A 26790-nucleotide genomic window follows, 5' to 3' on the forward strand; every position below is an offset into this window, starting at 1 on the left:
ATTTCTAATATGGAGAACACCAAAAATATTGTATCAAAAAGGCCACACAGTCCACATGTAGAGAAAGTGGCGTACAATTTTTTAAATAATAACCCTCCTGTTATGGACTGAGACGGAAATTCTCATCATGGAAAAGAACCCACCAGAGAAAAACCTTTGACGTGCCACTGCATTTGTGTAATTACCTTTAGGAACACCTAAAATAGTTTTAGCAGCATGTGTGCCTTAACAAACTGTTTTGCACAACACAATATACCAAGAAAAACTGACCAATGAAGAATAGAAAAGAGAAAGAGTAGATGGAAAGGTTATGGAGAAGTAAATAAATAAATCAGGAATGTCCACCTTGCAGGGACTACTATGACAAGAAAGATGGAAGTGCTTAGTGTAGTTATTTGCTTCCTGCCAAACGGGGGAATATCACTTGCCACAATTGTATCAACAAATGTAAAGTAAAAAGACTAGTCAAACAATGTAATAAATCACAATGGAACATTGCAATACCAAAACTTCAGAAAATTTTACAGAACCTAGTGAAAGACCATAGGCATTGCTTGCAGAAAGGAAAGGTCTAGGTTTGTAGGGTGTTTTGGCATAAAGGTTTAATCTGTCATGAAGTTTTTCTTTGGATCGGAGTATATGCTTAATAAAAGTTTCACTCTAGAGCCTAACATTGTTTATCAATATAGTAAGATCACTCAAACAATGGAAACCAAAAATATACTTATCTGTACACCACAGTATGCAGAGAGACTTCTTGAATGCTATTTGTCAGCTTCGAACATAATGGTGAATAATATTAATCACATTATTATCCACATAACCAATTCTAAGGTATCATGCACCAATCATCACGCAAAGCTAATATGAGAATGTTAAAAACTTACGCAACATGAGTAAAAAAGAATAAAATCAGTCCTGGCACAATGTGAAATATTGGACTATTTGTATTTGTCTTATCTGATATCAAAAGTCAACTGTCTTTAATGTTAGCTCTGTTGTAACAGCCCTGGTGATGCAACATACTGTATCCAGCTAGTTTTGGGCCTAAGCAATGTGTCCTTTGGTATGCATCCTCCACATTCTTTGTTGCTCTCACTAGTTGATAATGAAGACTGTGATGGATGCATACCATTGCCACCTCTTTGAGACAAGTGTATCCCATGTGACATGAATTTCAGTACAGTCAGATTCATTCTGAACCCACTGATGTTCCATTGAAGAATGGGAACCAATGTATTTGTGCAATCTGTGGGTGTGGAAGACAGCTGATTGACTTGCTAAATCTCTTAGGGAGACAGCAACTTCCATACCCTGAGTTGTATAGTCATCATCTGATCCATCAGTCAAAATCAACGTTGGGCCATTCTTTCCTTTGCTTTTACATTTTCCACAGAATGTTTGCTTTATTAGGAGGTTATTTAATCATCAATTTGCTATACACATCCTGGTTTTTTTCTGTCTCTGTCTGCATAGTTGTACAACTAAAATGCACTTTTTTCTGCAATAACTGGGAACTGACTATAGAAGAACAAAGTCTCCTAAATAGGTCCACCTTTCTGGCTAGACTTACCGTTACAACTGTTTATCTAGAGACAGTAACTTCCTGCATGGATTTTAGACCATTCATGCAAGGCTGCATAGGACAGATGTTATAATGCCTTGCACACCTTTCGCCCTTCAAATTAGAGAATATATTAGGCATTTTAAATTCTTGCATTTTACTCTCATGTACTCTGTAACTAAACTGGGGTGTTATCAGTGTAGCTGATACAGTGTGTTGGAGATGAACACCACATCATGCTTGGCCATTACACACCAGTGTGGCTTAGCCAAAATCTTGGCTGTTAAAATGTCTCAGTAGTTTGGTATGTAGCATAAAAATTTCTGGTTGAACCAGTGGTTTGAACATAAAAACAAAATCTGATGACTTTAGAAGCTCTTAATATTTGTACCATCAGTGTTACACCTGACACCATTATTTTTTAAGTTAATCTGTATCAAGATACAGAGTGTCTTTGGGCATCGCATCACATCACATTTGCAGTATTTTGGTATGCTGTGTAACTCCATCACCATCTGATAGTGACTACAGCAGTTAGCTTCCAAAAGCATTGAGGCCCAACAGAAGGTGAAGGCTTTTATAGTAAGTCTCATTTCTAGGTCTTCTGATGGAATTTAGCATTTTTACAATACTATACAGTTCTTTCTGTATGTAGACAGTTGATAATGTTCCAAATGTACTTTCTTCATGTTCCATAATTAAAAACACATTCTGGGAAACTACATGTGTTCTGCTACTGTTGTTTTCGTTTTCTGCCTTCCTACACAAGTAACCCTCTGGCTGACTGCCTGGCCAAACATGTTTGTTGGATTTTATGTCAGTTGTGTCCAGCTGTCCACGGGAGGTGTTTGAAGTGTTTTGTGGAAATTGATATCAGCCACTTCATTCCCATGGGTAAATAGGGGTACAAAAGTACAGTCAGATGGAGTTCTGCACAGCTGAGTCAGCCTAATTCAACTTAGGAGCAGTATTGTGCACCATGGGTTGCCCACTAACATTTTCAACTCAACAATTATCCACCACATTGGCACATGGAACACCTTATGGTTCAGCTTTTCGTATGTTACACGGGCAACATGTCAGGCAAACATGCAGGCCAGAGAAGCAATGGTTTCACCCGTACTCCAAAACGGGTTTGAACATTTCATATTATATTCGATGAGAATTATGCTGCTGATGTATGGCATGTGATACAGCCTACAGGAGAGGCAGTGCCACGGACTATAAAACCACTCTGACATAGCAGTTGCAGTTCATATTGCTCTGAATAAATTGGAGCATAATTGTTGCACACTGAATGGCACCTCACGCCATTACACATGACAGGTGTTGCTCAAACAGGTTGCCAAACTGCAGTCACCATGATAGAATTTAATGTGTATAAAACCATCACTGTAGAGCAAGTTGAAGTGGGACTCATTCCAAAAGATTACACTTGGCCACACAGCTTGTGTCGGTATTCAGGTGTGCATTTCAGATGGAGGCACTGGTGAAGTCTGGACTATGGTAGTCAGCACGATGACAAGTGTGTACCCATTCCATGCCCCAGCAATCAGCATTGGCTTGTGTATGTTGTCTGGTCCACATGTTACAGGGCTCCAGTGTTGAGCACACTGTGGGTAAAATTTTATGGTTCAATAATGGAAAATCCAGGATGGAATAATGACAATATAATCAAATGGATAGACTGCTACTAACCGTTATTGGAGATGAAATGTCGCAGACAGTCACAACAAAAAGTCTGCTAAACAAGTAAGCTTTCGGCCAAAAGGCATCCTTCTGAATTAGACAACACATACACATATTCCCACAAGCAAAACTCATACACACATCTCATCTGTGTGTGTGTGTGTGTGTGTGTGTGTGTGTGTGGACTCAACATCTCCACTACATGATGAGTAGCAGCCTATCCTTGTCATTATATTGTCGAACTTTATGGTCTGTTACAGCCATGTGGAGAATATCGCAGTCATGCTGTACTACTGGCGCACTGAATATTCTTTTACCAACGCACTATTTATACAATCACCTTTTATCTCCTGGTTTAACACATGTATCACTGGTGTAGCATGACGTCTTGTACAAACTGAAATTTCGCAGTACGAGAACACACACATACTAAACCACTTGATATTAACGAGATACAGTTGCACTTGCTTTCCCACTTACAATTCTTTTGACAGGTGTTCATTGACCAAACATGATGTAACAAACAATAGTGCTTCCAGCCACACACAAGAGAGCACTGTGGGTCGACATATACATAATTTGTCTACAAACTCAACCACTTATTACTGAAACTAAGGATTCATTTGGACAAAGCTTTCTTGTGTGGCATTAACACTAGTCTGTGTCTTATCAATAATGCCGGGAAAACCTAAGGAGCCACAACACTGAACTGTACCTTCTAGCTCTGAATTTGATGAAGGGAGTCTTAAAAGTGAGAGGTGGATTACTCTCAGTTTCAAGCTATTACCAACCAACATACAGATGTTAGTGATGTAAACATTTCAGTAAATTCAATGGAAGAAATGTTTTACTGAAAGACACACTAACTGGTGTATTTGTTGCAAAATCTTAAGCTGATAAAAAGCCATATTTGCTAGGATACTAGCACTTTGCATTATTATACTTTAGTTCTGCAGATTGCAGATGGTTCTCTAATCTACTACCAGACCTAAATTAGCACATCTCCCCCATCCCCACCACTATTATCATGGGGTTCAACACATGCATCACTGGTGTAGCAAGATGTCTTGTATAAACTGAAATTTCTTAGTACAAGAACACTCCTTTCTTCAGGTAGTGTTTATTCCTTCTTGCCTTGAAAGAAGTTGATATAGCCCTCACTAATAGTATGGTACTGCATTCCTCATTATTCCTACACTATAAAACACACACACACACACACACACACACACACACACACACACACACACACACCAACCTATGTGTATACATGCTCACCTGCCCCATAATGACTTCACACATTCCAGGTGTATTAGCGGGATCAATTTCTGCTCTCTGCAAAGCTTCCTTAATTACTATCGTGCCCAGCTCATCAGCTCTAAGGGTTGAGAAACAACCACCAAGTGATCCTGAAATTACATACATAAACACCATTTGCAAATTAATTTTTGTGCTGTTTCCACAACTGCATAAAAATTGAACTGACACTAACTGACATTATCTACAACAAAGGCAACCACTACTTCATGAGTCCAATAATTGTACTGTAAATGGTTTTAAGTTGAGGAGGAATGTAGTGGCAGCTACCATGATAACTTTTACAGAATTATTAAACTTCTGGCTTACAAAAGAATACGGTATGATCTTTGCAAAGAAGTGATACAGTGAAGAATAGATTCTAAGCTGCTAGATGTCATCACATAATAATTGTGGATACTGAACTGCAGTTTCCCTGGATCAGGTCATCACAATCCACCACACTGAAAAATCTCTATTTATTCGTGCACACTATGACATCAACCACTATATCGCTATAAAATCAAATATCTACTTAACATATATTATTTTAACTTTTATTGTTTTGTCAATGGTGAAAAGTTTTTCAGGACTTATATGGTAAGTGAATGATATTGCCACAGGCAGAATGGAGTCAAGTTGTGTTCAGTGACAAATCCAAGAACTATGTCAATAATGGTCTCATCCATTAGGTTGTCAGTATCTCCCAGAGATTTCCTGATGTATATATTCCATTATCATTGCTCAAAAAATCACTGCATCACATATTCATAACACCCAAGAGCAGCATGTCACATTCTTGAATACTCTTAATTGCTTGAAATACTACCAAGTGCATCTCTACAGTATTCTGTGAGGCTACCCACTGTCACTCTTGATTGTCATGTGATACTGATAATCTTGCAAAGTATTTTCGAAACTAGTTTATGTCTATTATTATATAGGAAGAAAGATACAAACTGTGGTCATTGTGTAAGACATGTCAAGGATGATATGCTGATATCTACCTACAATATTTTGGCCTTATTTTTTATTTACATTTGTGCGTGTTTTCTTTCTGTCTTTTGCAATTAAGAACAAGTACTCTTCACATTATGACGTGCATGCGGGGTGAAGTGTGGGGGATGGGGGCTGCTGGAAACACCTTGCAGGAGTCAGTCAGTTTAACTACAAAGAGCCATCAGGGAGTCTGAGTCAAATGATTTTGTAAGACAACAAGGCCAAGAGGCTGACCCCTCACTCGTGCTGAAGTGGGAAGGTTGTGCAGAGTGTTGGGGGTGGTTAAAGACTTTCTGTGGGACCAGTTGAAAGGTATCCCCAGTTTGCCTGACAAATAGGTTTCAGGTGCCAGTTGTAGCTGATAAATATCCTGAGTCAGCTGTAATTTTCCCTGTTTCAGTGAAACCTACTCAGCCTGCAAGTTCTGAGAATTCACAGAGGGTAGGATTATTGGTTGTTGGAAGCTCAAATGTTGGGTGCATGATGCAGCACGTTAGGTATATAGCTGCCAATGAGGGAAACTGGTAACCAGTTTGCGTAGTCCTTTGCGTATGCTACTCCATGCTCTGTACTCACCGTTAATACACCATGTCCTTTACTCGTCTACCGCTCACAGCATTTTTTGTGTGTATTGCTGCGTGTAAAAACTATTATGATCTCCCACCTTGTGCTATTTTCAGCATAACACGTGAAGATGGGCATTTAAGTTCCTGAAACCAGGCACGTTCTAAATAAAAGAATCTTACAATTCTAATGGTATTTTCAACCTCTGGCATATAATTACAGTTGATGGTGACTTCAGTCTACCTTTGATATGTTGGCAAAAATATATGTACATAGGCACAAAACATCATCCAAAATTGTACTAGCCAAAATTCTCTCTCTGAAAATTATTTTGTACAGTTAGTTAAGGAGCCTGGATAAAGTGTACATGGTTGCAATGACATACTAGACCACTTGACATCAAATAATCCTGAGCAAATAGGTAGCATCATGACAGATATAGGGACTAGTTACCACAAGGCCAATGTAGCAAGACCGAATACCAAAACATCCAAAACCACCAAAGATAAATGTAAAATATATTTAGTTAAAAATGCAGATAAAATTTGTTTTTTAGACCAGATGTAGCTTAAATGTAAAGAAATAGTACTGATGACAACTGAGAGGTTCAAATTACGGAAACTAAGAAGAAACTGAACAGATTCCCCATTCTACACAAAACAAATCAGAACACTGTCGCATAAGCAACAATGAAAGCACACCAAATTTAAAAGAAAGCAAACTCTCCAATACTTAAAATGTCACAGAAGCTTGAAATTTATTGTGGACTTCAATGTAAGTTGCTTTTAATAGTTTCCACATTGAAACCGTGTCTTGAAATCTGACAGAAAATCCAAACCTGAACTGTGCAACAACAATGGTAATGTTACAGACTTCAGTGGCACTAAAGTGGAAATACTAGACATGCTTTTTTGAAATCAAGAATAGTTGCCAATATGAGTAATTTAAAAGTAAATACCCTCCATGCAGTGAAGTAGCGCAAATCACTTAATAAAGGCAAGTCTTTCCTTTCAGAATATACTGATATAATAGCTTCATTCTGAGCTTCATACTTAGCAGTCACATGCAACCACTCACTTGATGAAAAATCCATATGTAAAGACTGGAAAGTTGCACAGATTAGACCAACACTCAAGAAAGGAAATAGGAGCAATCTGATGACTTACAGATTCGTATCAGTGACATCAATTTGCAGAAGGATTTTGGAACATATATTGCATACAAACATTATGAAACACCGAAAAGAAAATGATCTATTAACAGGCAGGCAGCATGGATTTGGAAAGCACCATTCTGATGAAGCACAACTGGTTCTTTATTCATATGATGTAATGAGTGCTACTAACAGAGGATCTCGAATCAAACTGATGCCATATTTCTAGATTTCCTGAAGGCTTTTGACACTGTCCCTCACAAGTGGCTGCTCATAAAATTTTGTCCCTAAGGAGTATCATCACAGTTGTGCAACTGGATTCGTCATTTCCTCTCAGGATGGTCACAGTTTGTAGTAACTGACAAATAGTCAGTAACCAATGAATAATCATCAAGTGAAGTGGAACTGATGTCTGGCATTTCCCAAGTCATGTTATAGGCCCTCTGCTGCTCCTAATCTATATAAACAATTTAGGAGATTTTTGAGCAGGCCTCTTAAGATTGTTTGCGGATGATGCTATAGTTTACCATGTAGTAAAGACATCAGATGCTCAAATTCAATTGGGAAGTGATTCAGAAAATGTACCTGCGTGACACCAAAAAGTAGTAATTAAGTATAAATAATAATAAGAGTGAGATTCTCCACACGAGTACTAAGAGGAATCTGTTCTATTTCATTTACACGACAAATCTCACAAATTCAAAGGTTGTTGATTCAGCTAAATACTTCAATATTATAGTTATGAACAACAAATGGGATCCAAGTTACTGGAGAAGGCAGTCGTGTGTGAGGTGTGCTTGCTTGTATGAATGAATGTGAGTGCGTGTTTCTGAAGAAGGCATTGGCTGAAAGCTATAAGTGTAAGTGTCTTTTCATTGTGCTTGTCTGCAACTCCACGTCATCTAACCTCTGTTTCAGTCAATCATTGCCTAATGCTTCTTTTGAAACACTGAATAAGCCATGGTTCTTTCAATTTCTCCAAGTACCACTTCCCTAATTACCTACTTTTTGCAATTTCTTCAGTTTTAATCTGCTGTTCATAAGCCATAATTTATAATCAAAGTCCACATCTGCCCATGAAAATAGCTTGCAGTTTGAAACATGCTTTTGAAATCTCTGTCTTACCATTATTTAATATGTCCAAAATCTTCTAGTGTCTCCATGTATCTTCCATGTCTACAACATTAAGGTCTAGTGAATAACACAAGCCATTGGTATATTCTTTGAAGTGTGATGACATTTTACATAGATGTTGTCTGGGATCTCTTTGTGTGTGTCACTTGTAAATGTCAGTCATACACTTTCTTTGTAACATGTTTATTTCTTGTGGGTGATGGCTTGGACTGTATTGTTTACAAGGACTGTGTTGTATAAGCCTACTAATGATTTTAAGAGGCTTGGCAACAGACTGACCAAGCAAGCTGGCACAGTGGTAGCACATTGGACTCGCATTAGGGAGGATGATGGTTCAAACCTGTGTCCGGTCATCCAGGTTTAGATTTTCCACCATTTCCCTTAATCGCTTCAGGCAAGTGCCGGGATGGTTCCTTTGAAAGGGCATGGCCTATTTCCTTCTCCATCCTTCCTTAATCCGATGGGACCGATGACCTCACTGGCCCCTCCCCGAATCAACCAACCAACCGACCGACTGAACTGCAGCATAGCACAAGGTCTAAGTTAGGTTGTCAGGTGACAAGTTTTGTTGCAAGTTGGTAAAGCCAACAAATGTGTCATGACAAGCTTTTTTTATGTATAAGCTACCATTTCAGTTACATTTGCATCCTAGATCAAATCTCTAATATTGTTTTATTTGTTTGAAGGCATTAGTAACAAGAAAATTTCCTGGCATGTAGTAATTCCTTGGTAATGTCTTGGTTGCTAAATATTTTATTTATGACATATTTCTAGTAATCATCATTACGTAACTGTGGCAAAAATTAACACAAATGACAAAATTAGAAAAACTTAGATATGAATACTACAAGACCAATCTAACATAAGTAATGAAAGTACACATTGAGTATAAGTACTTAACAATATGCTTAGGATAGCTAATACAAGTGAGCAATACAAGAAAAATGTTGTCTCTTGTGCATCTGCTGTTAAGTGTATTCGAAAGACATTAGGGCCTACTTTGAGATGCCACATACTACACTGGAGGCAGCAGACTCGAGAACCGTATTACTTTAACTTGGCACCAGATGGCGTTGATCTTAGATGGCCAGACGGCTTAGAGTTAAGAATTAAGTTTCTGTTATTATGGTGTCGTTTGATGCTATTGGTTTGCTGTTTGTCATGTGGTAAGTCATTTAATTCAATTTGTGGCTTCTTTTGTTAGGTATGGATATGACTTCTAAGTTTAATAGTGCGCATCTGTAGGCTGAAATGGGGGACGACATGTTGTCTGTCATTAAGTTTCTGCAACTTTTTGGGCTTGTGACAGAGACAGTAAAATGCGGCGTATGCCAGCAGAATATGCTAGTTGGGGATTAGTGTGTAGTGCCGGAACTTTTTTATGGTAAGTAGTCGTGTTTTTGGGTCTACAGTTCACGTTATGATGTTTGGTGGGGTTTTTGTGTTTGTTGGGTCGGTGTTATTTACTGCATGTGTTGGTGGTTGATGTTTTGGTATCGGCACTTTTGGTTGATTTATGTACCTTGGGGGAAATACTCTGTCAATTTTTTTGGAATCTTCAGTTGTATTTGAGCTGCATAGGTCATGGGAAGTGACCAATTGCAATTTGTTGTGATAGCCATGTGTGTTTTGGTATTGTGAATTGCTGTTGACCTATATAGGTTAAGGGAAGTGTCCGATTCCAATGTGTCGCCATAGCTATGTGTGTTGCTATCGCGAGCTGCTATTGGCCTATATAGGTAAAGGGAAGTGTCCGATACCAATTTTTGTTGTTTTAGGTGTTGGTTTTGTGGCATCGATAGTTGTGGGGTGATTATAATTCTTGGAGTAGTTGGTTTTAATCTTGTGGTATCGACAATTGCGGTTGAGCTACGTAGGTGAAGGGAAGTGGCAGATTCCTGTCGATATTGTAAGTTTAGCGGAACTTGGGAATTTTGTGGTGTTTTCATGTCGTCGTTTTTCGTAGTTTGGGATCGTGGTGTGTCTCTGTATGTATATTTAGTTTGTCCCCACCCAAAAACCCCATTATTCCCGCACTGGTCCCCCGTTACTTCGATTATATTTTTCGAGAGTGAGTTGTGTGCTGGTTTTATATGTATTTTGGTGTTTGTTGTCGTGTATGCAATGACGACATAGGCGCCATATTGGAAACGTTGGCATTGTTCGTTTCCGCCATATTGGTCACGTCAAGGGTCACAAAAGACGGGTGGAATCGGACGCTTCTGTATTTCCCACCACTCTGTACTGCTGCATGTTCACTTAGTGCCCCCTTAACATTATTATTTACTTTGTGATGAACGTGTAGTTCCATTTATTTACTAATACAGTCATAAATTAATTGAGTTAATTATGAACTTTCCTAGATAATGTGTACAAACCAATCTGCTAAAACTAATTATGGGGAAATCTACAAAATTACTGCCCGAATCAATCGCTATTCCCAAGCACTATAGACGAATATTCCACGAAGGAACCCAAACACTTGGTTTAATTGTCAGCACCCTCCAGCATAAATACAATGTTTGCGAAGTGTATATGAGGATCAATAACGAACAGTGTTTTAATTTTCTAACGCAAAATGTAATAACGAATTAGATGCACCTTCCACTCCATCAAACAACATAATACGCTTGCAGGTTACACACAACGATTAATTTCCCATAAAATCAGTAAAATGTTACGCGCATCGAAGGGACATTATTTCAAGCGAGTCTGCTAATTCGCGTGGATGGTGGTTTAGCTTCCAAACTTCTATATGAACAATGGCAACATGAACGGAAAATCGTAACATCTTCAAATACTTCCTGGGCCCGGATCTATAAACTTCTGGAAAAAATTATTTTCACCTGTTCCTTATCAAAACAACTATCAATACAGAAGTGAGTTGTCTCTTAGAATTTCATTTAAACATGCTTTGTAGCTCAGTAATATGACACATGAACTTACCTATTGGTGTTCTGACACCAGAAACAATCACAACTTCGGTCATTACTAGGTTTATATTACTTTTTTTTTATAATATCACGCCACTGCTCCAACCTAACCGTACACTAAGTTGACGTGGACTGCCGGCTTGACCAGAGACATTCTTTGGGTAATCCTAGCCCCTGATGCTCATATGTTTCGACCGACAATGATGCCCATGCAGTGATTGGTGCTAAGATGGCGGATGGGAAGGGTGTGAAAGTTGAATCTCCAGAAACCCCAGGTAAACATATGTTGTTATTTGTGTATGGGAATTAGCAACCACACAAAATCACGACTGGGTGATAACGAATCCAGATATCAAGTCGTCAACAGTTTTGCGATGTTATTACATACAGGTCATGGTCTTTCCCAGGTGTGGATTAACACAAAATTTTGTTATTTTTATGATACGAGAAAATAAAAAAAGATTTAAAATCAGACACAGACAAGGAATTATAGACCGTGTCTGGTGGAAAGTCATTGTAGAATTGATGCTGCTGACTGTGGTTGCATGATATGCAATAGATACCCCATAATTCGTTTTATGTGGAAATTTTCTAGTGCGGCGATAGTTATTGTCACCATCACGTGCCATAAAAGTAGCTGTCCCGGACAATATGTGTCCTTCCGTCATCAAGTGCTGTTTTTTATGAAAGATAATTTCCAGGAACATAATTTGAGCCAAATACACAGCCTTGCCAAGATTTAAATCAAACCTTGTAGCTGACGTTTAATTCCAGCAGAAAGCTACCATTTAAATCTTTTTAGCAGCCTGTCTATATTTCACTGTTTTCTCTTGACAGTCTGACTGGATTTGAGGCTGGTGAATCATCTTACAACAGTGAAGCAGTCTAATATTCGGAAGCTGTTGTAGTGCTGTTTCTGCCCATCTAGGGGCAATGAAGTGTGAAGTGCGTGACAGCAACAAAGTGTGATTTTAGATATTGTGTGTGTCACTGACAAGGGCGAGATGATAGTCCACGAATAAATTTTTCATATGATACTATTTTATTTATATATTTTACACACATCACGCACAACTATATTTTTTTGGGCGTCATATTTAGTAAAACTTAGTTTGGTGTCATTGCCAGGCTGTCTGGAGTTTGTTTTTTATGTAAGTGAATACCGAGTTTGCTTTTGCACCTGGTTCTAAATACTGTGACTGCTCTTAAGAGCCGGAAAAGTCTGTTTACTAGTGTAGGAAGTGGTACACCTGAAACCTCTGCTGCCAACCATTGTTTTGGGAGGCACGGAGTAAGGAAATATGTGAATACTTTTTGAAAAATCAATCTCTGTGTGTTGGACGGCATCTCTGTCAGAAACACTATGTTTACCTGTTAACAGTATTCCCCATACGTTGTCTTCATCATGAACTTCACTGTCTGTTAAGGTAGCGGGGATAAAGAGGAGCATCTCCCCTTTTGGCATTGATGTTATTGATACAGTGATTCTTTGTATATCACCACTAAAATTCTGTCTTCTAAATTGCTACTTAATCTGGGCAGTAATTATAACCAAGCATAATCTGAAATGTCAGATGGCTTTGCCAGCTCACAGCTGAGCTCCCTAGCTAACACAGATCTTGAGATATCCTACAGATCCATCTGTACCTACAACCTTCATCCTAAGTTCACACTTTCATATTTTGTCAACAATGACCGTCAGCTAAACAAGTTTGAGAGAGAGAGACTAGCACCAGCAACTCCCTTCGGACATATTTTAAAACAAATGTCAGTTTGAAAAAACAAAATTTCCTTTCAAGGAACTGAAATCTGTTTTGATTTTTTTTTCTCAATGTAACAATGTCTGTATCCGCACAACTAAAATAAAGTAACTTGAAAGTTATTCATATGTATCTTGACAGCAGGCAGAGAATAAGGAGTGTCGTGTAATTCTTAGTTTAGTGTTGAGCTTTGTAAAATAATGGCCCCATAAAATTGCTATCCTGAATTAAATAACCCTGTAGCTAGATGTTCTAATTCATTGAAACTATTTGCTAACTTTTATTTTCAACATACACAGTGGAATTTGCTGTTATCACTGACCAAGAGGGTCAGCATTAATTTAATCAATTGCAGCCCACAATAGAAACATTATTGGCCACTAAAAGTTTTGAATGAGTAATTTTTATAACTGTGTAGACTGTGTTTCTGGATGAGGTATCGAATATATTGCTTCCCCCTACTTATACCTCCCGAGGAGATCACGAATCTAAAATTAGAGAGATTAGAGCGCGCACAGAGGCTTTCAGACAGTCGTTCTTCCCGCGAACTATACGCGACTGGAACAGGAAAGGGAGGTAATGACAGTGGCACGTAAAGTGCCCTCCGCCACACACCGTTGGGTGGCTTGCGGAGTATAAATGTAGATGTAGATCACACATTAAATGCTGGGCAGAATGTTCATGGTTTCCATGTCATATGTTACAGGAAAGTGGAAAAATAATATATTTTACATGTTAGCGTACCGAAACAAATATCTGATTGAATACGAGATATGATATGAAAAGGTTCACCATATAATTTTATTTCTTTATTTATCTTTATTCATCCATGGAGCATGTCACTAAGATAATGGCCTAGTGTTTGTCAAAGTAATGAAATGGCAATCAATGGGCCACAATATAACACACAGCATACTTAACATGCAGTAAGAGGGTATGCCTGGTAGTCTATGGGGATAGGACGACTGTTCGGAGAATTTAAGCCATGAATAAAAACTAGAATATAGTAATGCAACTTATGAACATAAATATATATGTTAAACTGGTTCATGATATATTTGTCTCATCTCTGTTGTGATATCAATTTTAATAGTATGATGAAGGGAGCATAGCATTCTATCTGTTTGTTATGAATAGAAGGTGGTGAGCCCAGTGTGACCATTGATGGCTTCATGTGTGTGACTTAATGTATAAAATGAATATTTGCATTTGCTAATGGTCTAATAAGCAAAAACGAACTTGTAATAAACAAAGATTAGTGGAAGAAAATTCAATTTATTTGATTTTCAACCTTCTGTAGTTTTCTTCTGTTTGTATATTGCATGATGAAACAGCTTTCTTAAGAATAGTTGGTAGTGAGGGAAAATTCTGTTGTCAAATGATGAATGGTGAATAATTCTGCTGTAGTCTAATGATCACGTATGACTATAAGGGGAACAACACAGGGAACATGTGATATCTACACAACAGTCATAGCTTTTCTCAAACAGTTTTTGCTCATGGTTATTTTAATTGTACATCAGCAAACTATGATGTCAATAGATGTTTCATTTTGTGTAAAAGTGGAACTTAATGCAGTATGGTATTATGTGAAGCCTGCCATGATAAGTGAAATAAAAATCCCATTTTTGCTGTAATTGGAAGCTACCTTTTGTCTTGATGACAAGGTGTGCTTCACACACTTTAGGTGAGCTAAGCATTTCATTTTAGAAGTGGCTAGTGCTTATGAAGTAATGTAGGTCATCTGATATATATATATCTAAAAACAAAGATGATGTGACTTACCAAACGAAAGTGCTGGCAGGTTGATACACACACAAACATACACACAAAATTCAAGCTTTCGCAACCAATGGTTGCTTCATGAGGGAAGGAGAGGGAAAGACGAAAGGATGTGGGTTTTAAGAGAGAAGGTAAGGAGTCATTCCAATCCTGGGAGCGGAAAGACTTACCTTAGGGGGAAAAAAGGAGAGGTATATACTAGCGCGCGCGCACGCGCGCTCACACACACACACACACACACACACACACACACACACACACACACAAGCAGACATTTGTAAACCCACGTGGAATGTTTCCCTCTATTAGAGAGAGAGAGAGAGAGAGAATGAATGTGTTTATTTCCTGGTGCTCATTGGCACTAAAATCTTTTGTACTTACATATGTAAAATGGTACTTCGTCATAGTTAATTTAGGGCTGTTTTCGTATTAAGTACGAAGTGGGGTAGCACAGTGGTTAGCACACTGTACTCGCATTCAGGACGACGATGGTTCAGACTTGCTTCCAGCCATCCTGATTTGGATTTTCCATTATTTCCTAAATCGCTTAAGGCAAATGGCTGGGACAGTTCCTTCGAAAGGGCATGGCCGCTTTCCTTCATCCTCCTTCCCTAAGCTGAGCTTGTGCTCCATCTCTAATGACCTTGGTGTCCACAGGGTGTTAAACACTAATCTCCTTCTCCTTATCATCATCATCATGTTAAGTAGATTCAATGTTAGCAACAAGAACAGGCTGATTACAAGTATTGTTGAAATGAAGTAAAAGCAGAAATAGCACATGAAGAAAAAAGAAACTACGACGGACGACGGATTTGTGTTCTAGTTCTGAATCCAGAGAAGAGGCTTCAAACAAGAATGAGTTAAAGAATGCTCCACACACACACACACACACACACACACACACACACACACACTCTCTCTCTGTTATAATTCACATAAACTGTTTAAGCTGATGTAAAGTTCAGGATGGAATGAAAGCCATAGTGGTTTTTTGTGTGTGTGTGTGTGTGTGTGTGTGTGTGTGTGTGTGTGTGTGTTTTCAACTTTAGAAGAAGACCTTTTGGCCAAAATGTCAGATGTATAGCAGTCGTTTTGTTGTGCCTGTCTGCAACTCAGTGTATCCTCTGTATGATGAATAGCAGTCTATCCTTATAGTACTGACATAAACTACTTACTTATTTGCAAAAACTCTGTAAGATTAAAGTGGATGGGTTTCATATGTATTTGCTAGATGAATTTAAGTAAATGAGATTTATTTAGAAATTACTCATGTTGAGGTGAGCAGGATTTCTTAATCCAGTAACATAAAATGCAACTGTTTCTAATAGTAGTCTGGGTACTTCATACATCGTATTCATATTTACATTTCATTATGTGTGAAGGAACTCCAAATTAATAAAGTAAAAACAAAAAGTGATATGTTGTTCATTGGAAATCGGTGCAATATTAAGTGAGGAGTGCTTCATATGTGAATTTCTCAAAACCGTTTGTGAATTTTTATGTGCATCAAAAGGTAACCAGTTGTAATTACTTGCTTAGAATGCTGAATGAGAAAAATTTGCTATTCATGTGTTAGATCTGTAAGAGAACTCAGTGTTGACAGTAGTTTTTGGTTCTTCTCAAATGCGTGACATCAGATGTGTCTTTCACTACATAGTTGATGGACTTGTGCCTGCATTACTGATGTGAAGCAAAGCGTACACACACAAGCTCCCAGTGAAATGTTGTTGATTTGTGTAACTTTCAGATTTAATATTGTTACTCCTTTATACTACCCCTAAAATCTCCTGTAGGCATCAAGTCTTTCTTTCTTCTGTAAGGAACATCAGATTGTATAATCATTTGCTTTTCTTTTTCCTGATAAATGGGGAGATCAATTTGTATGTTCTGTGTATAGTTTTTTTTTTTTTATTTGGAATGAAATAAACTGTAGCACAGTCCTGCTCATATGGTACTGATGGTACAGGCTGATCTCAGAGTATTCTAGATTTCGAAAATGCCAGATATCTAGGTGTTTGTTGGGGAGGAGGTTAGGAGTATTATACTGGTAGTTCTTTTACTCTCTGGCAGCAGTATTTCTTCAAGGATAAAGTAGAAGATGCTGTAACATGGATGTACTTAGTGCATAACAGTAATTCTGTTTGGACGTTAAGCTTTACCTATTACTTATGAGTTATGGAACTTCGAAGTTTAAGCACTGCAAAACTATGTTTGCTTGTCTGGGTTTTGAATGGTGTATCATTCTATTTTCTGAATTCCTTTTTAGTTTGGAAAAAAAAAACTGATAATTGAATTCAGTTTGAGTAAAAGCTCCAGCTCTGAATGCCTGCAAGTGTTTACTGATATTGTCAGTCCAAATAAAATCTTCTTCATCTGAGCAATGTCATTTTCCTCATCTTGAGTAGCACAGTGTTGGCAAGCTAGATGGAAAAAAGTGATTATAGGTCTATGCTGCTCAAAGCTGCGGTTAGATAATCCACGAGCCTAGCTATAATGATCAACCATACAAATTGACGGATGTCGTGTAAACATGATTGCACACGCTAGTTATTGTGACAGAGAGTATGTTTCAGTCTGTAATAAGGAGAAAACTAAATTTTCACATTTAAAAATTTGTAAGTACACTTTATGTTACTTATTGTTAGTTAATGTAATTGAAATACTTACTGCTGATAATATCATTACATCATCTCTTTTAAGGAAGAACATTTGGTTCTAAGAACTTAAGAACAAAAGAAAATATCTTCAGCAAAACCAAGTGTTTCCGTCCATCTGCTTGTAGTTGGCTTTAACCCACAACTTTCTTGAGTGGGTAAGTGGTTGAGGCTCATATGGGTGAGCTAGAAAGTGGTGATTGAAATGTGGCTGTTACACAGAGAGAGTGTGATGTTTTAATCTGGATTTCATTAATTCCTATAGTGTAATGTTTAAATGATTTCAAAGTTACGAGTCACTCATTGTGTTCACAGATATATAAATATATAAATAGACTTTTCTGATCACAAACTACTGAAATAAAGTAGTCATTTAAAAGTTACTCTAGCAGTAGTTGTTAGAGATAGACTGTAAGGTACAAAAAGAAGTCGTCAGTTGGTCTTGACCACACTAGAATAGTCCCTTGTGAACCAAAGACGAGGTAAAGAGGAGAAGCTTTCAATGGGAGACATTTTTTTTCTGTCTTCAATTCTTCTCTCTCTCTCTCTCTCTCTCTCTCTCTCTCTCTCTCTATCTCTCTCTCTCTCCCTCCCTCCCCCTCTCCCCCCCCCTCCCCCTCCCTCTCTCTCTCTCCCTCCCTCCCTCTCCTGCTCCCCTTTCCATACTTATAACTATTAGTAGTAGCACAAGTATTTTTATGACTGCTTGCCATCTCTGCATTGTTTGTATTTTGAAAGAACCATCAGCAGCAGCTCAGTGTTTGTGTTCTCTCTATTCGAAAACCTACTGTTTCTGTGGTCAGTGTATGGACAATGTTATCTGGGTGTACTTGTTCCCTGTAAGTAAAAAATGTTAGCTAAAATTGCATAACGACATTGTCTTGCTTCATTATGTTTCATTCAGGAATGCTGAAAGGTAAATATGCAGAGTATGGATTTTTACTGAAAAAATAATTAATCTGAAATCTGCCTCTACCCCCTCCCTTTTTTTTGAAAAAGGAAAGTAACATCCTCTAAATATCCATTTTAGTTTTTGTTTCATCGGTAGCAGCACCAGACATCAAGTGCAATAGCTCTTTGCATAGGAAATATAGGTATATACATTGGTCGAAGTAACTAATACAAAGAAGTGATTACTAACATCACATGATATGCCACAGTTGTATGTCTGAATACAGGCTTTCTCAGAAGACACATTAGATTGAAGAAAAAAGAAAAACAATCACATAAAGTAGGCTAAAACTTAGAACCGCCGTTGTGAACTGATAGGCTTCAGGCATGTTTTGATTACTTTTTTATGTACTTGTTCTGATCAGTTTGGCATAAATTGTTAGCTAAGAGAATTATTTTTAAAGTTTGGCTCCAAACCCTGCACTCATGTATTGTAATGAAGCTTTACACAGTAAGACGTGTAAGATGACAGTCTTTTGGCAAATAAATGATCCTTACTGAATACACTACATTGTCTCAGAACTTAATTTGTATGTAATTCTAATGACAGAAGGGAGCCTAATTTGTGTTTAATTTTGCAATGGAACTGATGAGAATCCTTTCTGTGTGTGTGTGTGTGTGTGTGTGTGTGTGTGTGTGCGTGTGTGTGTGTGCGCGCCTTTCATTCTGTACTGTCTCAATTAAAGTTACAAAATTATATGAAATTATATTCAGTGTATATAGAGAAGTTACTGTAATTTGAGCAGGAGATGAGTTGTAGAAAGTTCTAAACAGTTCGGACAAGTGGGAATTAACACACATGATTTTTTTTTTTCTTTTCTTTCTTTTCACCCCTTCTTTGATTTACTGTCCTAGGTTTGTTTGTAATGTAGGCATAATGCTGTTTCAATAGTGTGTGGGGATGTAACAATAAGACTTTGAACAACCAATTCTGATTTAGGAAAATGATGTGTTACATAAATAGACAGGGTTGTGGACCAGTTTGGTCTCGATCACAAGTCGATTATTATTTTGCTGTGACACCTCAATCAGTCAGAAAATAACACTTTGTGTAAATGGTATGTGTTGACGTACCAGTGCTTATGAATTTTTAAGGGTGTTTCTCTTGTCATGATCCTTTCAGCAATGTAATTAATGTTTCTTGAGTGGTATTGTTTTGATACACATTTCGAAATTTGCAAGCGTATTTTATTGAAAATGTGTTCAGTGTCCGAGTGAGAACAATGCACAATTGGTCTGTCTTTCCTTCCAGTGTAATAGTGCGAATTTTTCAGATGAGGCCCATGATAAGAATAAAAATTTAATTCGTCTGTTTTTGGGGATTAATTGATTACCTTGAACATGGAATTAAACCCTGATTGCCGTAGTTGTAAGCTCGGTAACCAACGGACTAAGGTGTCAAGCCCAGCCTTTAGCATGACATTTTTTTGTAATACTGTTACATAGGAAGCGATCGTTCTCATTGTTAGATAGTCTACCACAGCCAATGTTGCGTGTAATATAGTAGGTAGTGAACTACATGTAATAGCTGAAGCACCCAGGCATATAATAGTGCACATAATTCGCCCCATTCACTTCTCTTTCCCAAGTTGGTGCCAAGGGTTGTTTATGCAAGGTAAGAGGGACACTGCCCAATCGTTTTTGAGTACTAGCAGAAATCCAATCATCATTTTCCTCTCAGAGTTTGCAGTTTCATTTCAGTTCTCGTGTCGCTGATCAAACATTGCACTTGAAACTTTACTGTATCACTGCCAATGCTGGTGTTTAAACAATAATCTGAGGGAGAAATAATGAAGTTTCACAAGCCACCATAATGACCTACAGTTGTTGAGCAGAACAGTGTTAAAACTAATCATACATCTTTGTTAAGATAATTGTGGTCAGGAAATATTAGGGTTGGGATTAGGAGCTGTTTTAATATCCAGTAAAGTTGCACATCCAAGTGCATTCAAGATTTTTTAACTCAATGATTTCTGTTACAAATGAGTGTCCTTTGTGGTGAGCTGTAGTGCTACAGTGTCATTATCCCACTCTAATCACTGAGTGCTAGACTTCTGATTGCGACTGGTATACAGTGCTCCGGCCCATCACCTTTTCTTGCTCACCACCTGGCTGTCTGTCATAACTATTAGCAGGTTTCAATAGGTGTCACATACCTCATTGTTCAGTGGGTGACTGTTCAACACTCCTACTTGGCCTATAGTCAGATCAAAGGACATTTGTCAGGGAAGAAGTAATTGATGGAGAAATGCATTGGTTTCAATAGTACACAAATACCTCAAGTATGTGGTTTGTAGACAGAGTGTTGTAACAGACTTTGTTGAAATTTCCCGATCATGTAATTACCCCCCCCCCTTCTCTCTCTCTCTCTCTCTCCCTCTCCCTCCCTCCCCCTTCTTTCCCCCTCTCCCTCTCCCCCCTCCCCTTCTTTCCCCCTCTCCCTCTCCCCCCTCTCTCTCCCCCTCCCCCCTCCCTCTCCCCACTCCCTCCCTCCCTCCCTCCCTCTCCCCCCTCCCTCTCCCTCCCTCCCTCCCTCCCCACACCAATACATAGTAAATGCGTTAGGTACGGAACATCCATCTGACATTTATTCCCTGCAAGCATTTTTACTTGTGGAATATAAAGTATATATTACTTAATCAAACTCTTAACGGTATTAAGGTCCCCCCTCCCCTATCTCTTCCGGAGTAGTAGTAAGGAGGGAATAGCTGTAATTGTTGGACGTCTGTCTTCCTTTTCGGGATAACAGAGCTACTAAGAGTTTATGTTGCATTTACACTTATATTTTTGATTCGTTATTTTAGTTTTGTCTTCATAGATTGGATCTTGTTTAGTGGAAGGTTTACAATCCTGCCATTTGCCACGCAACTCGGGAAAAATTATCGAAAATTCGTCATGTTTGCGACATTTCGTTTAGTTGAACCTAGGTTACGGGTTGTTGATACTTTTCTTGGGAAATCATCACGTGTTAGTTTCATGGTCTCATCAACGTTTCCAGGATGCAATTTTTGTAGTGTTTGAAATTTGTGTAGACGAATGGCTGACTTACATCTCGGGATTTCATATTTCCTAGAGATCGAGGTGTGCTGATATTATGTGATCTTTGAGACATTTGTGTTTACCTCGTCAGTGGAATTGTTTTTAAATTTTACTTCCGCCGTAAGTTCACCGGATTTTTTGTCTGTTCTAAAACAGAACTGTTTGTTATATTTTCTCCAATCCTTTGGAACCAGAAATTTAAGCATTTATGAGATTTGTTGCAACAGAAAGAGCAAGACGTATTTAGATAGTTGTTTTCGATTAAATGTGGGTAAAATTTCTGTAGTGGATTTCGTTCTACGCCGTTATATTACCACAGAACGACTTGGAAAAGTATAACAAGAAAACAGATTCCCTGACGCAATTGCATTACAAATTTAATACCAAGGTACGCTAAAGTTAAAAATGATTTTCTGTCTCTCAGACCAGAACTAGTCACCGACGACAATCACTGTACGGATCGAGCTCTCCATATTGGACAGTGGTACCTAACACGACGCCGTAAGCGACGAGTGTGTGCTATATGGATGTTACCAGATAGGGGGAGCTGGCTGCAAAGCACTGAAATCTGAAGCTAAGGAGGGGAGCCACGTGCATAGGTCTTCCGTGGTTGACGGGCTCTCCGCCTAACGCATTTCAGCGCTATTTTATGCCTTCAATTCCCCAGATCTCTCTCACGTATTAAGTGTGAGTCATGTAGCGTTTTCCTTCAAATGTAGGATTCATGTTCGTACGTCCCATCGACGGTGAGCTCATTAGACACAGCAGAAGCTCATATTAGACGACTACTGGGAAAAAGTCGGCTTTTCCATTTTCACCATAAATGATTTGGAGAAAACATGGCAAACCTAAACCAGTATGATAGTCTACCACTGACGACGTTGGGTTTAATATTGTTGGTTGTGAAATCCCTAATGCAAGTTCAATGCCTTAACCCTGTTCCATATCGACCGGTGTCTTTTTCTGTAGATCATCTAGAAGCAGTCATGTAAAACATAGACACTCACGAACAATTTAATTAGAGATGACCAATTTTGGCCGGCCACGGTGGCCGAGCGGTTGTAGGCGCTTCAGTCCGGAACCGCGAGACTGCTACGCTCGCAGGTTCGAATCCTGCCTCGGGCATGGATGGGTGTGATGTCCTTAGGTTAGTTAGGTTTAAGCAGTTCTCAGTTCTAGGGGACTGATGACCTCAGATGTTAAGTCCCATAGTGCTCAGAGCCATTTGAACCAACCATTTTGACCAATTAATACACACACACACACACACACACACACACACACACACACACACACACACACAGAGAGAGAGAGAGAGAGAGAGAGAGAGAGAGAGAGAGAGAGTGAGAATAGATTACTGGGTATGTCGCGAGACAGCAATCTTGTTAGACCCTGTATTGGCAGTCGGCATGACAGTCGATCAAGATGGGGTCAAAGATCGAATTACCAGCGTACGTGATGGGTGCTAGAACGTGGATAACACTCAATTTCCGAGGCCCTGCGAACACTGGCTTCTTCGCGTGCCACTGTGTCAAGAATGTAACGTACGTAACAAAATTTGGGAAACCATCCTGCCAGAGTTAGTTACCTTGAGCGTCAATGTGTTGATTGGGGTGGTTGTTTGGCTATTGCGGATTGTAACAATAGATAGATTAGCTGTAGTGCAGCACATTACTCGCCATTTCAGTGCTGGACAACAACAGTTGGTTGCAGTGAAATTCAGAAGCATCTCTTCGCTATAAGGTCCGGAAGCGCCCCCCCCCCCTCTCCCCCCGGCCCCTTCGCTCCAGCCGCTCGTTTAACCCTCCTCTCCGCGTATCACAAGGCATAGATAAAAGCGTAGGGACAGGAAAGTCACCAGTAGATCCTTGGAGGACGGAAAAACTTCGACTGTGTTATGAATCACAATACACATTGGTAGACGCTGCAGGGCAGGGTACGTAGAAAATCACAGGAGGCGATACACACCATTCATCCCGGTGGTGTAGGTGTTCTTGTGTGGTTAATGTTTGCATGAGACGTAATGGGGTCCGTCGTACGCTAGACATCGTTTTCACCAGTACAAGATAAAGCAGCCTGTGTCGTCCGATACCGAAGCTCCGTTTCTTCATCTGCAGCACCCGCCAGACGGCCTGTACGTTCAGCTAGACAACAACCCCACCCCATCCCATTCCCTTCACAGTTGCGTCGAAATGGTTTGAGGAATTCTAATATGAGGGGGTGCCCAAAGCCACTTCAGGCCTACAGAACCAGGAATACTCCCGAATAATTTCAGTGTTACAAGAAGTTCATGTCAGTTTGTCGTCATCATCGGGGTGGAGTAGTTTCTAACGCTAGTAGATAAATATCTCTAATGCTCATGTGAGTTAATAGCATATAGTCTTTTCTTCTGTTTTTATTTCTAAAATGCTGAAGCTAAATTACGGTGTGTTGCGGAAGTTTCTTTGGGTACCAGTATCATTTCCTTCCCCTCCTGTTCCATTCACGAATGATTCGCAGCCAGGACGGATGTCAGTAAGCCTCTGTATTAGTTAGAATTTCTTTGAGGTATCCGTCATGGTCATATCGCGAATTGTATGTGGGACGAAGCAATACCTTATCTAACTTCCTGGAACGCAAGTTCTCGGAATTTGTCAAGTAAACATCTTTTTAATGCATAACTTCTGTCATGGAACACACTCCCCTGGAATTTAATGAGCATCTCCGTGACACTGTCGCGCTTACTACGAAACCTGTAACGGAAGGCGCCGCCCTTCTTGAGAACTTCCCTACCTCTTATTTATCCTATCTGGTGGTTGGTAGGGGTCCCAGGCTGACGAGCAGTACTCAGGAGTAGCTCGAACGAGAGTTTTGTACGCTACCTCCTTCGTGGATATATTATACTTTCTTAAGATTCTTCCAGTGCATCTCAGTATGACGCATGGTAACAGCTAGCTTTTATGACAGTTCCACATTAGGTCGATCCAGACGTAGAGCTCTACGTCACTTACCGCAAATCGTGTAACCAAACTACGAGTATAATGGGTCTTTCCGCCTGCATATGCACAATACTGTACATTTATTTGTGTTAAGGATCACCTGCATTTAATAAAATTTTCTAACGTAACTGACCTTTATATATCAGCATTATTTACAAAAAACCTCATGAAGCTTCCAACATTATCCACGAGATTATATATATATATATATATATATATACTGTAACGGTTATTCCCGTCACAAAGTTCTAGAACTTGTGGAGGGGTGTGAGTAGGTAATATTTTGAATTGGAACGCAAGTCCGGAAACGTACCTTTTCTGAGCTACAACCATTTGAAACTATGTTACAAGTAGTTGATGAGTCGTGACCCAGTGCATCTCTTGTTTAACGGTTCCACTCATTGATAGCTGAAGAAATTGCTCGCGTACTCGTTGATGGGTTCTCTTCAACGTGGTGCAGTACTGCCTCTTAAAATTTGGGTTTGCGGCATCTCCTTTGAACACCAGTCACGTCTACTGTCGGTGAAGGTACCCTTTTTCGAAGCTGTTGCGTAATTGTGGCGAAAAGGGAATGCGATGAAGTCGGTCGTTGTGGAGAACGGTCTTGATAAATGCACCGAGCGAAGTGGGGCAGTGGTTAGCACACTGGACACGCTTTCGGGAGGACGACGACTCAAACCCGTGTCCGGGCATCCTGATTTAGGTTTTCCGTGATTTCTCTAAATCGCTTCAGACAAATGGCGGGATGGTTACTTTCAAAGGGTATGGCTGACTTCCTTCCCCACCCTGCCCTAATCCAATGGGGCCGATGACCTCGCTGTTTGGTCCCCTCCCCCTAATCAGCCAGCCAACCAACCAATCAATCAACCAATCATGATAAAGGCGACAAGCTGCTCTTCCATTATCGTGAGCGTCGCCATTGAGAAGTACCATGTAAATGCATTCTGCAAACGTGTAGTCAACCATTTTTCTCTAACACTCATAGACACATGAATGAGGCTCTAACTGGGTCAGAGTGATAGGATAGATGTCAAGTGGCGGCATCCGATCCAACGTAACCATCCCCCACCATGACTGCCCCGTTCCATACCTACCTAGCTAACATGGTTTCAAACGGCTGTAGCACTGAAACGGTACGTTTCTGAACATGGGTTCCTCTTCAAACTACCAAGTACTCATCCCCCCCCCCCCCCCCCTCTACTAGTCCTAGAAGTATGTGACGTGAACTTTCGGACACCCTGTGTAACGCTTTACCGCAGCACACTAGAAGTTATCTTTATCTCTACTGTTTTTGCCCCGTTAAGAACGGCGCATTACGTTCTGATAGCCAGGAAGTCCTGACTCCAATCACAAAGCTCGTACAGTATTCCGTAATCTTTTATTTTGTTCACTAGGCGAGTTTGCGTAGCTGCTTGGAATTCGTTTCGGTAATCAACGAACACGGCATTTTTACTGCCTTCTTTCGTACTCCAAAAAGCTCCCAATATGTGAACATAAAACATTTTCATTAATTTTAAAACAGAGAGACATCAGCAATATATGTCTGTAGTTAAGCACATCCGTCTGACACCATTGTAAACTGAAGTGAACTGCGTCATTCCATTCGCTTGGAATGCTTCATTGCCCCAGGGAGTTACGATAAACTACTAATAGAAGCAGAGTGAGTTATTCCGGATTATTTTAGAGAATCTTACAGGAAAAGCAACAAGCCTAGTAGCCTTTTCTCTGTTGACAATGTATTAGTTGATTTCTTTATTCCACTTTGATTTATCTTGGTATCTATCATTTAGGCCTCCTCGTCATGATTGACAGGTGAGTCTGTATTATGCTTTTGTTCTTGGCTTTCCAGTAACTGGGTTTTCAACAAATATATGAAAAAAAAATTTTTATTAGTCTTGCATAAAGCTTTCGCACTACCATGTGTAAACCACACAACTATCATGTAACACATTTTCTCGAGAAAAACTGAGCTCTTATCATGTAACTCACTGTTTCTGTATTCGTACAGATAATTTTAAATCTAGGGCAGCCACAGCTACAGTAATTATACATAAGTGATGGAGTAATTCATACAGCATAACAGGTGTTTACATATAGGTGGTAAAACTATTGAAATATAAAACTGAATGAAACGTCCAATCGTCCGATGTAGCTGTATTTATTAAGTCGATTAGAGACTCCCACAACCGCTTACGTCTTTTGGTGTATATAACGCTATGTCATATGGTATGGCCGGCCGCTGTGGTCGAGCGGTTCTAGGCGCTTCAGTCCGGAACTGTGCTGCTGCTACGGTC

The 26790-nt window shown here is 39.3% G+C and overlaps 2 protein-coding genes across 5 annotated transcripts in view; one reads left to right on the forward strand and one right to left on the reverse strand.

Annotated features, from left to right (window-relative positions):
• LOC126183459 (acetyl-CoA acetyltransferase, cytosolic-like) overlaps positions 1-11487 on the reverse strand; it is a 68646-nt gene extending 57159 nt beyond the window's left edge. For both annotated transcript variants that reach the window (XM_049925459.1, XM_049925458.1), the window contains exons 1-2: positions 11346-11487; positions 4532-4662 (exon numbers count right to left, since the gene is read on the reverse strand). In XM_049925459.1, coding sequence (XP_049781416.1) covers positions 4532-4662; positions 11346-11388 — 174 coding nt within the window. In that variant the 5' untranslated portion in view covers positions 11389-11487. The remainder of the gene's footprint in view (positions 1-4531; positions 4663-11345) is intronic.
• A 46-nt stretch (positions 11488-11533) lies between these two features.
• Positions 11534-26790, forward strand: part of LOC126183251 (ensconsin-like) — a 413080-nt gene continuing 397823 nt past the window's right edge. For all 3 annotated transcript variants that reach the window (XM_049925054.1, XM_049925062.1, XM_049925063.1), the window contains exon 1: positions 11534-11607. In XM_049925054.1, coding sequence (XP_049781011.1) covers positions 11562-11607 — 46 coding nt within the window. In that variant the 5' untranslated portion in view covers positions 11534-11561. The remainder of the gene's footprint in view (positions 11608-26790) is intronic.

This window comes from Schistocerca cancellata, chromosome 4 (genome assembly GCF_023864275.1).
Source record: "Schistocerca cancellata isolate TAMUIC-IGC-003103 chromosome 4, iqSchCanc2.1, whole genome shotgun sequence".
NCBI lineage: Eukaryota > Metazoa > Arthropoda > Insecta > Orthoptera > Acrididae > Schistocerca > Schistocerca cancellata.